At 42.8% G+C, this 14065-nt stretch overlaps 1 protein-coding gene across 2 annotated transcripts in view; it reads left to right on the top strand.

The window, feature by feature from the left end:
• The window catches only part of GCN1 (GCN1 activator of EIF2AK4), a 37540-nt gene extending 24189 nt beyond the window's left edge, over positions 1–13351 (top strand). Inside the window, exons 38-58 of one of the 2 annotated variants that reach the window (XM_054082470.1) lie at positions 125–345; positions 1048–1116; positions 1267–1405; positions 1510–1706; positions 1996–2138; positions 2393–2510; positions 2630–2845; positions 3174–3338; positions 3695–3856; positions 4300–4392; positions 4630–4773; positions 5725–5994; positions 6287–6400; positions 6916–7146; positions 7751–7944; positions 8570–8684; positions 9846–9942; positions 10804–10949; positions 11200–11304; positions 11837–12055; positions 12637–13351. In XM_054082470.1, coding sequence (XP_053938445.1) covers positions 125–345; positions 1048–1116; positions 1267–1405; positions 1510–1706; positions 1996–2138; positions 2393–2510; positions 2630–2845; positions 3174–3338; positions 3695–3856; positions 4300–4392; positions 4630–4773; positions 5725–5994; positions 6287–6400; positions 6916–7146; positions 7751–7944; positions 8570–8684; positions 9846–9942; positions 10804–10949; positions 11200–11304; positions 11837–12055; positions 12637–12762 — 3284 coding nt within the window. In that variant the 3' untranslated portion in view covers positions 12763–13351. Of the gene's footprint in view, positions 1–124; positions 346–1047; positions 1117–1266; positions 1406–1509; positions 1707–1995; positions 2139–2392; positions 2511–2629; positions 2846–3173; positions 3339–3694; positions 3857–4299; positions 4393–4629; positions 4774–5724; positions 5995–6286; positions 6401–6915; positions 7147–7750; positions 7945–8569; positions 8685–9845; positions 9943–10800; positions 10950–11199; positions 11305–11836; positions 12056–12636 lie in introns of both variants that reach the window. The other variant, XM_054082469.1, reaches the window with a different exon arrangement.
• The last annotated feature ends 714 nt before the right edge of the window (positions 13352–14065 follow it).

Here is a 14065-nt window from a genome sequence, read left to right as displayed (position 1 = left end):
CCTGTGCTGCTAGTTGCATCAGAAGGATCTGAAGAATTCCATGAGAGAACACCGGCTCACCCTGACATGCATTTTTGTTTTATGTATGAATAAAGTCTTTTCTTTCCTTTTTAAAAATGTCCAGCAATCGCTCCAGTTCTGTTGGATGCTCTCACTGACCCCTCCAGGAAGACCCAGAAGTGTCTGCAGACTCTCCTGGATACCAAATTTGTCCATTTCATTGATGCTCCATCTTTAGCACTGATCATGCCAATCGTTCAGAGAGCTTTTCAGGACCGTTCCACAGACACCAGGAAAATGGCTGCCCAGATCATTGGGAACATGTACTCCCTGACCAGTCAGAAGGTACAGTGCTAAAAAAGCCTCCCTATCTGTGCTGTATTTACTGTGTAGGTGACAATGGAGCAAACACTAGAGAGAATTTATTTGGTTTGAGGATTTTGCTAAGGCAGACAATATTAGAATCCACACGGCTTCTTTAATTAAATGTATGTAAATGAACAGATAATGGTTATAAAGACAGTGGCAATTCTCAGGTGTTTAAGGCTTTGTACTGTGGTCATCCTGTTACTACCAGATTTATCCCTGCCAAAAGGTCTTGCAATTTTTACCATATAAGAAATGCCTTAACAAACAAACAAGTGAAACCAGTTCCAGTGAAACACAGATTGCTGCTTACGAATGGATCCAGGGTTTGTTTGAAAAGTATTTGTAGAGCCTCTCTGTGGGCTAAAGATCTGTGTTTAGTTTTTGTGCTGATAATCTCTACCTGTAAACCTTGTGCAAATGTTAAGAGGGTTGGATTTTCCTTAGATACAATGTGCTAGGGTGTGGAGGAGCATCAAAACAATTTTGAGCGGTCTGCACAGAACTCGTGTTTCCTGAACTTACAAAGCAATTCAGTGTGCTGCTTTGCAACTGATTAAACTTTCAGGCTTTTGTGGATGATAGCTTATAATAGGGGACAGAATGCCCGTTAAATGAAGATAATGTAGGTTTCTTTCTTGTTTTGAATCCAGTTTTTACTCTTGGGGCTTTTTATTTCAGGATCTGGCTCCTTACCTCCCCAGTGTGACGCCTGGACTCAAGGCATCTCTGTTGGATCCTGTACCTGAAGTAAGTCTCGTACAAACACAGTTTGTCTCTCAGTGCATTGGGTTAGATTTTGTCCTGATCTTCTGTAGATCTGTAATCAGGCTGACACAACTCTTATCTTAATAACTCTGACCTGATATTTTGCAAATCGCTGTTTCTCTTGCCTGCCAGGTGCGTACAGTGTCTGCAAAGGCTCTGGGAGCCATGGTGAAGGGCATGGGAGAATCATGCTTTGAAGATCTGTTGCCGTGGCTGATGGAGACACTGACATATGAGCAGAGCTCAGTGGATCGATCTGGCGCTGCTCAAGGTGAGGACACCTGTGCCTGGATACTGGGCTCAGACTTTCTCCTATTAAATCAGATTGCCTGCTTGTTTCTTGTGTCAGCTCTGTTCCCTGTTTAATTCCCCCAGGTCTGGCTGAAGTTATGTCTGGTTTGGGGGTAGAAAAGCTGGAGAAACTTATGCCGGAAATTGTGGCTACTGCCAGTAAAGTGGACATTGCACCACATGTACGAGATGGTTATATCATGATGTTCAACTATCTGCCAATTACCTTTGGAGACAAGTTCACTCCCTATGTTGGTCCCATCATTCCTTGTATCCTTAAGGTATGTAGCAGAAGCCTGAAGACTTTTATTTATTAGAGTATAAAAAGAAGCTTCTGGATTATTTTAAGCATCATTTTCAGTAACCGTGGGGTGTGCGGAGACTTGTCCTGCATAATTTAAATTAGAAATTATTTCTTCTTCCAAGTTATTTGCTTGCTGTCTCTTGTTTGTAGTTACTAATAATTTCTTGAAACCACCTTTGTGCATTCAAGACTCTGTAGTTCATTTACTTTTCATGTCTTGTGCTGAAACCTCCAGCTTTCACAGACCCTTCTCTCTCTCTGTTCAGGCACTGGCAGATGAGAACGAGTTTGTGCGGGACACTGCCCTGCGTGCTGGCCAGAGAATCATAAGTATGTATGCTGAGACTGCTATTGCACTTCTCCTGCCACAGCTTGAGGACGGCCTGTTTGATGACTTGTGGAGGATAAGGTAAGGGATAACAACCTCATCCACAGATGTTTTTATTCTGTTGTTGGAATTCATTCCTTCCCTTTCTCTTTAGCACGCTTCTTCTCAGTCACGTAGGCAGATTGGTCTTGCATATCAGCCCATGCAGCCCTTCAGTGCTGGCCAAGCTATTTGCCTTGCGTTGTGCTCACGTCTGCATTTGTCCTACTGTCGTATTTGGACATGTAGGGCCCGAATACCCTGTTTGTAACACTTGGACTTTCTCCTGTTGCTAGGTTTAGCTCAGTTCAGCTCCTTGGAGATCTTCTATTCCATATCTCAGGAGTCACTGGAAAAATGACCACAGAAACTGCCTCAGAGGATGACAACTTTGGAACAGCCCAGTCAAACAAAGTAAAGCTTTTCTTGTCTGTTGTACCTTTGGTGGAAAGATGTATAGAATAATGACGTATTTTGGGTTTTTTTATAAGTTTCAGGAGCAGATGATGCAATTTTGTGATCTTTCTTTTCAGGCCATTATTAATGCTCTTGGTGTGGAGAGGAGGAACAGGGTGCTGGCAGGGCTGTACATGGGCCGCTCGGACACCCAGCTGGTTGTGCGCCAGGCCTCCTTACACGTGTGGAAGATAGTTGTCTCAAACACGCCTCGCACGCTGCGTGAAATTTTGCCAACTCTCTTTGGGCTTCTGCTGAAATTCTTGGCCAGTACTTGTGCAGATAAGCGAACGGTGAGAAATTGTGTAATGCCTTCCTGTTCCTGCAGGTGACTGAATAAACTAATTCCCAAAGAACACAGGATAGTTCTTTTCTATAAATCACTCCAAAGCTGGTATTAACTTAACTGTTCTGAGCTTGCCAGAGTTCTCTCTTTGATGAAAGCAACTGTGGTGACAGTAAAACTGTTCTTCTGTGGTTTTATTTATAATAGTAGTGCTTCCATTCCTACTCTGTCCTGTCAACAGTAGTTTATAGTTGGAAGCTAACATTTGCTCACAGTTCACCTTCTTCAGTTTTATGAAACAGGAAAATAGTCGATTAATACATTTTTGGGGACAGGTTGCAGCACGGACATTGGGAGACCTTGTCCGAAAGTTAGGAGAGAAGATCCTTCCTGAAATCATTCCTATTCTGGAAGATGGACTGAGGTCAGACAAGAGTGATGAACGGCAAGGAGTCTGCATTGGGTTGAGTGAGATAATGAAATCTACCAGCAGGGATGCGGTAAGTTACATGTGGAAGGTGAAATCTCCACCTTCCTTGTTTTATGTATTGAATTCAGGTCTTGTAACTAACATGAGTTGCTGTTCAGGCAAATGTATGCAATTTTATCTTTCTGTGTGTTTAAAAGATGGCACAGTTCTGACTTTTGTGAGATACAATAATAGAAATCACCCACTAGGTAGCCTTAGATCACTGCAGATATTTATGTTGGTTAATCCTGGTTTTCTTCCAACATATTGCAAGCAAAGAGCAGTCTAGTTTCAGCCCTAAAAATTCCGTGTTCTTAGCTACTTTACTGAGATGCATGTGTCTGTTGGGCTTTAGAGATTCTGTAGGTTTGTCTCTACATCTTTCAGGTGCTGCTTTTCTCGGAGTCTCTTGTTCCTACAGTGAGAAAAGCACTGTGTGACCCTCTGGAAGAAGTCCGAGAGGCTGCAGCTAAAACATTTGAACAGTTGCACTCTACAATCGGACATCAAGCTCTTGAAGATATCCTGCCATTTTTGCTGAAGCAGCTGGTAAGCATTGCTCAGCGTTAGTCAACAACTTAATCAATGATGTCGTAGGACAGGTTTTGAATAACTAGGTTGAAGGAGAAACAGGGTGGTAGTGGCAGACCTTCCAGGGAACAGCAACTCTGTGAAGGAGTCATCCTAGTTATTTGGTAGGGAAGGTCCTGTGGCTAAAGCACAGACCTGAGAATTTCTACATCTGGCTTTGCTAGGGAATTGCCATTGTCACCTGCTTGAGTTGTTTGGCCACCATTCTCAATATGGAAGGTCTTTCTCATGTGGCAAAAGAGCTTGGTTTGTGTTTTTGCTATGTGACATGAGAGCATTTTTAGATAGAAGGACTTGCGTGTTGGTTATATGATGACATGGTAAATTGTCAATTGACACAGGGTTTAGCTTGGTGTGTTGCAAATCATCTCTGAGGTTTATAACTTTCTCTTTCCCTGTAGGATAATGAGGAGACATCAGACTTTGCTGTGGATGGTCTTAAACAAGTTATGGCTGTCAAGAGCCGTGTGGTGCTGCCTTATTTGGTGCCAAAGGTACAACTGAAACAAATTTTTAACTTCGTAACTCTGCTTCTTCCTCTGCTTGCTGCCAGTTCTCTTTGAACCGGTATGCCAGAAAGAAGAGCATAGTTTGAAATTTTCTTCTGGCTTTATGCTCAGTGCAGTGGGTTGTGAGGCATTTAAGCTTAGAAATATTTCATGTTGCAGATGAAGTGAGATTCCTTCTGAAAAAGACTTTCTGCTTGTCTCATTTTGTTTGGCTTTTTTTAGCTGACTGCTCCCCCTGTGAACACCCGGGTGCTCGCTTTCCTCTCGTCAGTGGCAGGGGATGCTCTGACTCGGCACTTGAGTGTCATCCTGCCTGCCATGATGTCTGCGCTGAAAGAGAAGCTGGGGACCAGTGAAGAGCAATTGGCAAGTAGTGCAGCTCTGCTCTTTGTTGTGACAGGTTCCTTAAGATAGCGCTTTGGGTCTGCTTCCCAGCACAGAATCTCTGTTCTCCAGTTTTCACAGATCGTGTGTTTTAATTCAGTGCATTAGCTTCTTCAGGATGAGTCTTTTTGCCTGGTGGCATATTTTGAGTCAGAAAAGGTATGCTTTCAAAATCTGTTTGTATCCATATAAAAGTCTCTTTGGCCTGCAACAAGATACAATTCTCAGTTTACTTATTCTTGGAGAACTGCCAGAGTGTCTAGTTAACTTTGCATTTATTCTTGGTACAGAAGACTGAGACATTAAAGGGCTGAAGGGAGGAAATCTCCTGTTTTGCATGCAGCATTCCCTGTACTGCTTTCAAAAACATCTGGTGTTTGGACTCCAGAGAACATCCCAGAGTTGTGACGACAGATAGACATGTACATAAGCTGAATTAGGAACGTTACAGTCCTGTTGTCTGCCACTGTGGATGCCCCTTAGCTCAGCTTCCAGCCTCAGGCCTGCCTGGAGATCTCTAATGAACTCACAGACATGCTTGTAATTAGTATTATGACGCATGGCATTAAACTGTCTAAATCAAATTAATATTATCTGACAAGATCACAGTCTCTGAGGAGTGAGTAAGATAGGGGAGACTCAGCTACTCTAGGTTTTGGAAATTAGCCCTTCTGCAGCTGGAGAGCAGCCTGTGCTGTAATCGGCTCCACAGAGTTTGGTCACTTGTTAGAGTTTGAATTGGTTTTATAGCTGTCTCTGCTCCAGGACTGAATCAAGCCTTTAATGGCAATGTGACCACTGTTTAATGAGAAAAAAGTAGTATGTTGTAGTATTTCTCCAAGACATAAGGCTTGGATAGCATGGGGAAACCAGGGGCTAAGTCTGGCTTTGTTCTGGTTGAGAGTTAATGTAAAGTTACTTTGGACTCTTTAGGAGATGGCAAACTGCCAGTCTGTAATCCTGTCTGTGGAAGATGACGCCGGACAAAGAATTATAATTGAAGATTTACTAGAAGCAACCCGCAGCCCCGAGCTGGGAATGAGGCAGGCAGCAGCTGTCATGCTGAATATCTACTGCTCCAAGACAAAAGCAGACTATACCGGTCATCTCAGGAGCTTGGTTTCAGGCTTGATACGTCTGTTTAATGACACCAACCCTGTGGTTTTGAATGAAAGTTGGGATGCGCTTAATTCCATCACTAAGGTGAGAGGCAGCTGAAGAGGTGGTAATGCCTGGCAAGGGGGAAGTGGAGGTAGTTGGTAAAACACTTCCTAAAAGGAACCTTCTGTTTTGATTGTAAATGACATTTACATTTGCAAATGCTACACGATTTGAGAGTTGTAAGATGACCTTGACCTCTGCGTTGTGAACTAGTAGCCCGGTCTTCGCAGGATTCAGGGGACAGATGTCTTCTTTTGACACATCTGAGAAGAATTCCTAAAGAACAGCTGGTTGCCCTGTTGCTTCATCTTTGTCTTACCCTTCTCTCCTGCAGAAATTAGATGCTGGGAACCAGCTTGCTCTCATCGAGGACCTGCACAAGGATATCCGTATTGTAGGGAACGAAGCCAAAGGCGAGCATGTGCCGGGATTCTGTATTCCTAAGAAGGTAAAGATCGGGATGAGCATGGATTCATCACAGCCATAACACCCCATGCTCTGGGGGAACTGATTGATACAGCTATTAGGAGCAGGGACTGTTTGGGCATTCCAAACCTGTATGCTGGAGAGAGTTCGTGTAGATTACTGCTGCTCTTGAGTTACCCTGCAGAAGATTCCTCTTGTAATGAGATCTTTGACAGTTCTGTTATGCATGTGAGTCCTGGTCTCTGGCTGCTTTTTGTGGGGGAGTAATGCTGGCTGCCTGTGCCAAATTTCTCTGGTTTTAAAATTCCCTGAGCCGCCTCTGCTTTTCTCATAGCAGCTGGCTTAGCCAGGCATAGATGCATGAGATCAAACCAAATGAAAGTAGCTCTGTAAATGTGGAAGGAAGCAGCTGAAGGTCAACAGGAAATTGAGAGAAACTCTCCAAGTTTGTGCATCTGGTGTATAACAGGAGCAAAAATAAGATACGCATTTTTTGCATCTTAGCTTCTAAGCTTTCTTATCTGATTTTCTTGACAGGGAGTGACTTCCATACTCCTGGTGCTACGGGAAGGTGTTTTAACTGGTAATCCAGAGCAGAAGGAGGAGGCAGCAAAGGCCTTAGGGCTGGTTATTAAGCTGACTTCTGCTGAAGCTCTTAAACCATCTGTGGTGAGCATTACTGGGCCACTTATTCGGATCTTGGGAGATCGGTTCAGCTGGAATGTCAAGGTGGCTCTGCTTGAAACATTAAGCCTTCTTTTAGCCAAGGTAAGATTCAAAAGTAATCAGCTCTGGTTTGTGAACATTTTCCATTGTAAACTTCAGAAACATCTCTGAGTACAGCTGGGATGCCTGCTGGGGTGCACTGATATTTAGAAATTGCACTGTAATAGGATTGCATTCTTCCAGCAGCTGCTGGCCTACCAAGAAAGCCCCCAGTGCTTCAGTTTCTGGACCTAATAGGAATATAGCTAAATGCTGATAACACTTTCAAATGATTAAAAACTGCTATGTAATTAATCCCTCTCCCGTGTCCAACCGTTTTTGTGAAATGTTAAGTCCAAAGATGATCATCTTGTGTATTTGAGCTGAGCTGAGCTTTTATTCAGTGCTCTGCATGCAAAAGGCTGTTCATGATGGTGTCAGGTCTTTCAATGTTACCGTTGTGTTTCAGTGTACAGAACATAAGGTTAGATTTGAAAGAGTTGGAACTTGCATGGTAAAACATTGTTTCATGTTTTTCCTGCTTCAGTAGTGTGTGAGATCTGAGTGAGGGCTGTTTGTGATAGCTGGCTGCTGCAGGACAGGTTTTCAGGCTTTGATTTCCAGCCACCGTTTCAGACCACTTTCCCTTCCTTCATCTCTGGTGCAGGTTGAGATTGCCCTGAAACCATTTTTGCCCCAGTTGCAAACCACCTTCACCAAAGCGTTACAAGACTCAAACCGTGCTGTTCGCCTTAAAGCTGCTGATGCCCTCGGGAAGCTCATTGTCATCCATGTGAAAGTGGATCCGCTCTTTATGGAGCTCCTGAATGGCATTCGTTCCAGCGATGACTCTGCCATCAGGTGAGCTGTAGGTGATACCACAGACCTTCCTGCTTACTCAGGATGAAAGAAAGGCCTGGGATGAATGAACAAAACTGTGGCAGGTATTTGTGTAGAATTGCTTCCCACTCCCCTGAATTCTGAGAGGAAGATTTAGTTAGTGAAAGCAGCTGACTGTTAATCAAGTGTTGTCAACCAAAGCCTGTGGTTGATGGGGGCTTCCTGGGTCAAAAGCTAAGCTGGGACAGTGTCACAGGGGAAGCACTGCTTGGCATCAGCCCAGTTCTCTCGCCTGCACACTCCCAGCAACCCCCTGTGGCCCAGTTTTCAGTTGGACCTGAAGTGGCGCAGCTGTTCTCGTATAAAAACTGTGCAGATCTCTTAAGAAATGAACTTCCTGACTTGAGAATTTTCTACGTTTGAATAGTCAGAAAATGTTTACATAATAGGAGACAGACGCAGATGCAGAAATATGGAAATGTTCTCTAGGATGTAGTTTTCAGCAGTGCAGAGTGTACCAGTCTCCTAAACTGTAAGGTGTTAAGTGTCATTGCTGTGTGAGAACTGTTACAGGTATCCAGAGCTCAGTTCCTTCATTAGTGAGGAGAAGACGCTGTGTCTGACTGTGTGTTGTGATCACTTCCAGGGACACGATGCTGCAAGCTCTGCGGTTTGTAACACGAGGAGCTGGTGCAAAAGTTGATGCTGCAATTCGGAAGAATATCAGCACGGTGCTTCTAGGGATGCTGGGGCACGATGAGGTACTGCTTCAGCCAGCTGCAAAGGTTCCCTGCTGTAGGCAGGCTTACTCGTAAACTGAAAATCCAAACTTTCTAATAGAATTATTTTCTAAAATAACTTCTTGGGGAAATGATAGAGTGGAGAGAAAATGATATAAAGAAGAGTGTGGTTGGGCATTACTTGCTAAACTGAATACGGTCTGCAAAAGCAATTTTGCTGGAGATTGACACTGTATTAGTGGAGAGTTGGGTGCGAGAATTGGAGATGCCTTGTCCCTGGTAACTCTGAAAAGCTGTCAGTGTGATGGTTCCTTAGCAACCGCCTCTGTGGGTTTGACCTGCAGCACCTCACCCACGTGTTTGGGGTGATTCTGAAGTCAGGATTTGCGTTTTATCTTGCAGAAAACCTGCAGTACCTTCACTACCCACACATATGTGGGTGGGGAGGCTTTCAGGTGGGGTTTGTCATTTAGTGCGAGAAATTTTGCAGGTAACGGCATATGTTTATCCAAGGAGCCAGAAGCTTTCCGAGTTTGATATAGGGTCTTTCCTACGTGGCAGACAGCAACAGTATCACCTGTGAGATTAAAATTAATCATCTAGTAATTTTTTCCTTATGTTTTAATCTATGCAATTTAGACATGCAATTGTTGGCATGCTAGAAATGGAATAATGGGAAAATTCCCACTGGAGAGTAAATTTCAGTGTGGAGAGGAGTAGTGATGGGGATTGCCATATAAGCAAGCCAAAACAGCAAAAGCCTGAAGGTTTTAAATTAGAAGTAGTATGAGGTTAACACAGAGGTAGACTCTTCTAGAGATGGCCAGAAGTAATGCATACTTTCTAGACTGTGAATCTAAACTTAATTCTCATGAATGCATATTTTAAAACATTCACTTTCATCTTTAGGACTTTTCCATTTAACAAGTCAATTTATATAAGGTCTGCAATTCTTGAGTTTCTGCTGGCTTTTTTGACTGTGATTTGCCTTTAAGTTCCCGTTCCATTACGTAAAGGAAACCTTGCCAGCTGACAGAAATCCACAGGTAGTAGGAGTGAAATACTACTACTACTACTACTACTAATATATTTATCATCTTCTTTCACTTGCTTTTCTTGCCACTTCTCTCTGATGTTTATTGAGCTCAAGCAGTGTTACTTGTTTCTTCTTCTCCTCATTAGGATGCCACCCGCATGGCCTCAGCAGGCTGCTTAGCAGAGCTCTGTGCATTCCTGTCTGAAGAAGAGCTCAGTACTGTTCTCCACCAGCACTTACTGGGTAGGTGAAGCTGTTTATGATGACGGGAACTGAGTCTGAAGAGCAGGGGGAGACACCTTTGGGTCAGGAAAACTTTGGGATTTATTATTTAGATTCTTCTTCTTTACCTTAACTCTGAATCTCTATGTTCTTGTACTTTTCTTTGCACGTGGCTGTTGATTTGAACACAGGGTGGTCATTGTAATTTGGGGTTACCCATCTTTATTTCTCTGGATTTGTTTTCTGATGGGGTGATGGAAGTACCAGCACGGCTGAGTAATTGCTGGTGCTTACACAGAGAGGAAGGGAGGTGACAGCATCTTCCAGCAGACTGGACAGGAGGGCCATTCCACCTTTTTTTGATGACACTGTGATCTTAGATTGGCTTATGTTAATTGCAGACCACATCTGATGGCTTCAGATGTTTTTGGAAAATTAATTAATTTGCATCTAAGTTAGACAAAACCATGAATTGTGTAGGAACTCATAGTGATTGGAGTGCTAGGAGATAGTCTCCTCTGGAATTAAACAGGGAATCTGTTAGCTGGTTTTAAATTATGGATGACATTATCAAAGAATCAAAGCTTGTGTAACACCAAGCTCCTTCATGCCCTAAGAGATGTGGGCCAGACTGCGCTGAACAGTAGTCACTTGTTCCTGGTTTCTGTATCTGCCCAGGTGTGCTGCTCTGGTAGAGGTGTTCTGTTTTAGTACTGATTTTACAGCTTTTTTTGAGGAGTGGAGGAAGCAGGGCATTACTCCATGTGCTGCTGATTATTTCAGTTTATCAAAGTGAACCGACAAACTGACAATAGGTTTCTTAGATGGGGAGGAATGGACAGGGGGAGCCTTGCTATTGTTCTTTTCTTTCATTTGCAGCAGACGTCTCTGGCATTGACTGGATGGTGAGACATGGACGAAGCCTGGCTCTTTCCGTGGCTGTGAACGTTGCTCCTAGCAGGCTGTGTTCCCCAAAATACTACAACAGCGTTCAGGAGATGATCCTCAGCAATGCCACTGCTGATAGGGTAAGGGCTGCATGAGAGTGGATGAGTTCTGCTGCAAGCACTTGTTGGGAGTAGTTACAAAAGGTGTGAAGGTTCTCTGTGTTATAAAACAGAACAAAAACTCGGTGTTTTCCTGCTATGCATGCTGTGGTGTTGTGAAAGATGTGTTTAACCTTATGCAAAACGTCACCAGTCCACGAGACCGTCAGCCTAGTTGTAAAGGCCATTGAACTCTGCTGTAATTATACCCATTTTTGGTTTTATTTTGAAGATTCCCATTGCAGTCAGTGGCATCAGAGGGATGGGCTTTCTGATGAAATACCACATGGAAGGAGGAGGGAACCTGCCTCCAAAACTTTCCAACCTCTTCATTAAGGTGAGACTTCATATGAGTACTGCCTGATGATGTTCTCCTGTGAGCTGACTCTGCGCTGGCTCAGGGATGGTCTTCTCTACCAAATTTCTATATCGTAACCCAGCATGAAAACTGCAAGCTCAGTTGCCTTATCTTGGAAAGCTCTAAATCCCCCGATCCTTGAAATCTAGATATGCCTGTGGCAGTGTACAGACAGAATCACTTGATCACCCTGCTTTGCAGTTGTGAATACAAAACCACCGTCCCTGTTGTAGTACAGAACTTTGGCTTTTGATCTTTCTGTCATAAACTTTGGGTTTGATTCTTACAAATTTGTTTTTCCTTTGCAGTAGCAGCTTGCAGAGAAGAGTGGGGAAAGTTGTCAGGTTTTTAAAGGTTGATAAAGGTCAAAGGGACTTTGTTAGAAATGGTAACAAGTTTGTCTCTTTTGTACCTGTGAGTTTCTTTTGTGGTTTAGAAATAAAGAAAAACTACTGCTTTCAATACCCATCCTTAGTATATCTGAGTTTAAGTCTGTCTTTGTCTCCCTCAGTGTCTTCAAAACTCATCCAGTGACATAAAGCTAGTTGCAGAAAAGATGATCTGGTGGGCAAACAAGAACCATCTTCCCCCACTGGATCCTCAGACAATTAAACCAATTCTCAAAGCACTTCTGGACAACACAAAGGACAAAAACACCAGTGTAAGAGCCTACAGCGACCAAGCTATTGTCAACCTTCTGAAGATGAGAGCGGGAGAAGAAGTGCTTGAGGTATGGAGACAGAAGCAGATGTAATTGTTGGTAGAAGGCTGTGTCATGTTACTCTGTGTATGGTTAAGTCTTGTGCCCACAGCCTTGGGATGTGCTGGCAGTCTGTTATGAAATAGATGGAGTGGGACACTGCTATTTGCATTCAAGTCTTCATCAGTGTTCTCATTCTAAATACAGATACTGTACAACCTTACAGTACAGCGTTCATAAAATCCAGGTATTGAAAGTACCTCCCAGGCTTCACGTACTGGCCTTGCTTTCAGGATGCCTGAAGTGCTTACTGTGATGCAGTTACCTCAGCTGGGACTGCTGGATCATTGCCTTTGTCACTTGTATGATCCGGCTGCAGTGAGAGTGAAGCTAGAGAGAGGATGTAAGGGTAGACTACTTTGTGCATCCATTTTCAGACCTCTTCTCTAAGTCTTAGCTGCTTTTCAATAGCTCCCATGTCTGGAATCATAATACCAGGTGAAGGATTTTTGTATGTTTGAAAGATGTTAGATAAATAAAGCTTGTGATTTTTTTCTTCTTTTGAATGGCATGCCATAAGGAATCAGTAATTGGTGTTGCCTTCCTTCCAGTCAGTTTCCAAGATTCTAGATGCTGCCAGCTTGGAGCTTCTCAACGAAAGCTGCAGGAGATCTCTGAAGAAGCTGGCTGGCCAGGCCGACTCTGATGAACAGATCGATGACACTATACTGACGTGATAATCAAGCTCCAGAAGACAAGGAAACGCTGAACCAACCGCTGCATCAGCATTTCAATTCAAACACCTATTTTAAATGTTTTCATTTTTGAAAATGTTAATTCTGATGGGATTTCATGAAAAGGATCCCGGAGAGTATTTTAGTATCAAATATACCAGAATAGCCTTAATTAGACCCACATTAGCTGAAAATTGAAAATTTGGTCCCTTTTTTGAAACAGGTAATGCGCAGGAAACAGACATACTAATCAATACTGGTAATCTGTGCCCAATTGTGAGATGTGGCTAGAGTACATCAGGCTTAAACTCTGGTGACACCCATTTCCCTTCCAGGGTCTGTGCAAAAACCCTAGTACTGGAAGGTGCTGGTGGTCTTTTCCACGGACCCTGTGAAGCAGGAATAGAACTCAGTGAAAACGTATTGTTTGTTGTGTACTGCTAACTTGCTGCTTGTGATGGTTCTAAAGACTGAAAAATCCCTGTAAAAGTATTTAAAATAGCCTTAGAAATCACAGATGCGAAAGGGGGATTAAATGCAGTCTGTTTAAAGAAGGAACATTTAATAAAGGCTCTGACTTTGATCCTTCTGGTGTAAACTGTTCTTTTCACAAATTCATTTGTCAACAAACTTAGACTGTGATTTACTTTTGGACCTGCTTTGTCTAGGGCATACAGCGTGTAGAGTGGGTAGTGCTGTAATCTATAAATACCTTTTGCAAACTGAAGCAAGCTAGGGTTTAAAATCAAGCCAGAACTGACATTTAATGAAATTTGTAAGTAATTGCTCCTATTAATTTCTGAAGTATTTTTTACTACAGCTAGCTTCTGAAAAGTCCTCTATTTTTATGTCTTCAAAGACTCCATGAGATACTTGGCACTTCCAACATACAGATTTTTTTTTTTTTGTCAGTAAGAAAGCTGTATTTTATTTTACCTGGCCACACAGACTTCTTTTAAAGCCATTATTTTAATTTATGAATACTTTTTATGCCACTTGGTGGGAAATCAGTGAAAATCTTGTTACAGAATACAAGTTTTTAGAAGGAAAAATGAGCTTTACATTCTATGTAAAGTAATTGTTCTGTGAGCCTTACCTGTTTTATGAAACTACGCAGAAGCTGGATGCACCTGAGAAGCCCAAGCATTAGGATTTATTGTTTCAAATGAGTGGTTGGCGGCAGGGGGTAATCTTCCGGATAACTCAAACCATGACGAAGCAAGGAGAATGCAATATTACACATTTTAAGATGGGAGAGCATAAAATGTAACCTTATGGGGAACGCACATTCTGCTGGAACTAATCT

This window comes from Cuculus canorus, chromosome 17 (genome assembly GCF_017976375.1).
Source record: "Cuculus canorus isolate bCucCan1 chromosome 17, bCucCan1.pri, whole genome shotgun sequence".
NCBI lineage: Eukaryota > Metazoa > Chordata > Aves > Cuculiformes > Cuculidae > Cuculus > Cuculus canorus.
The sequence above is the reverse complement of the archived record's forward strand: the minus strand, read 5'-3'. Positions and strand labels throughout refer to the sequence as shown.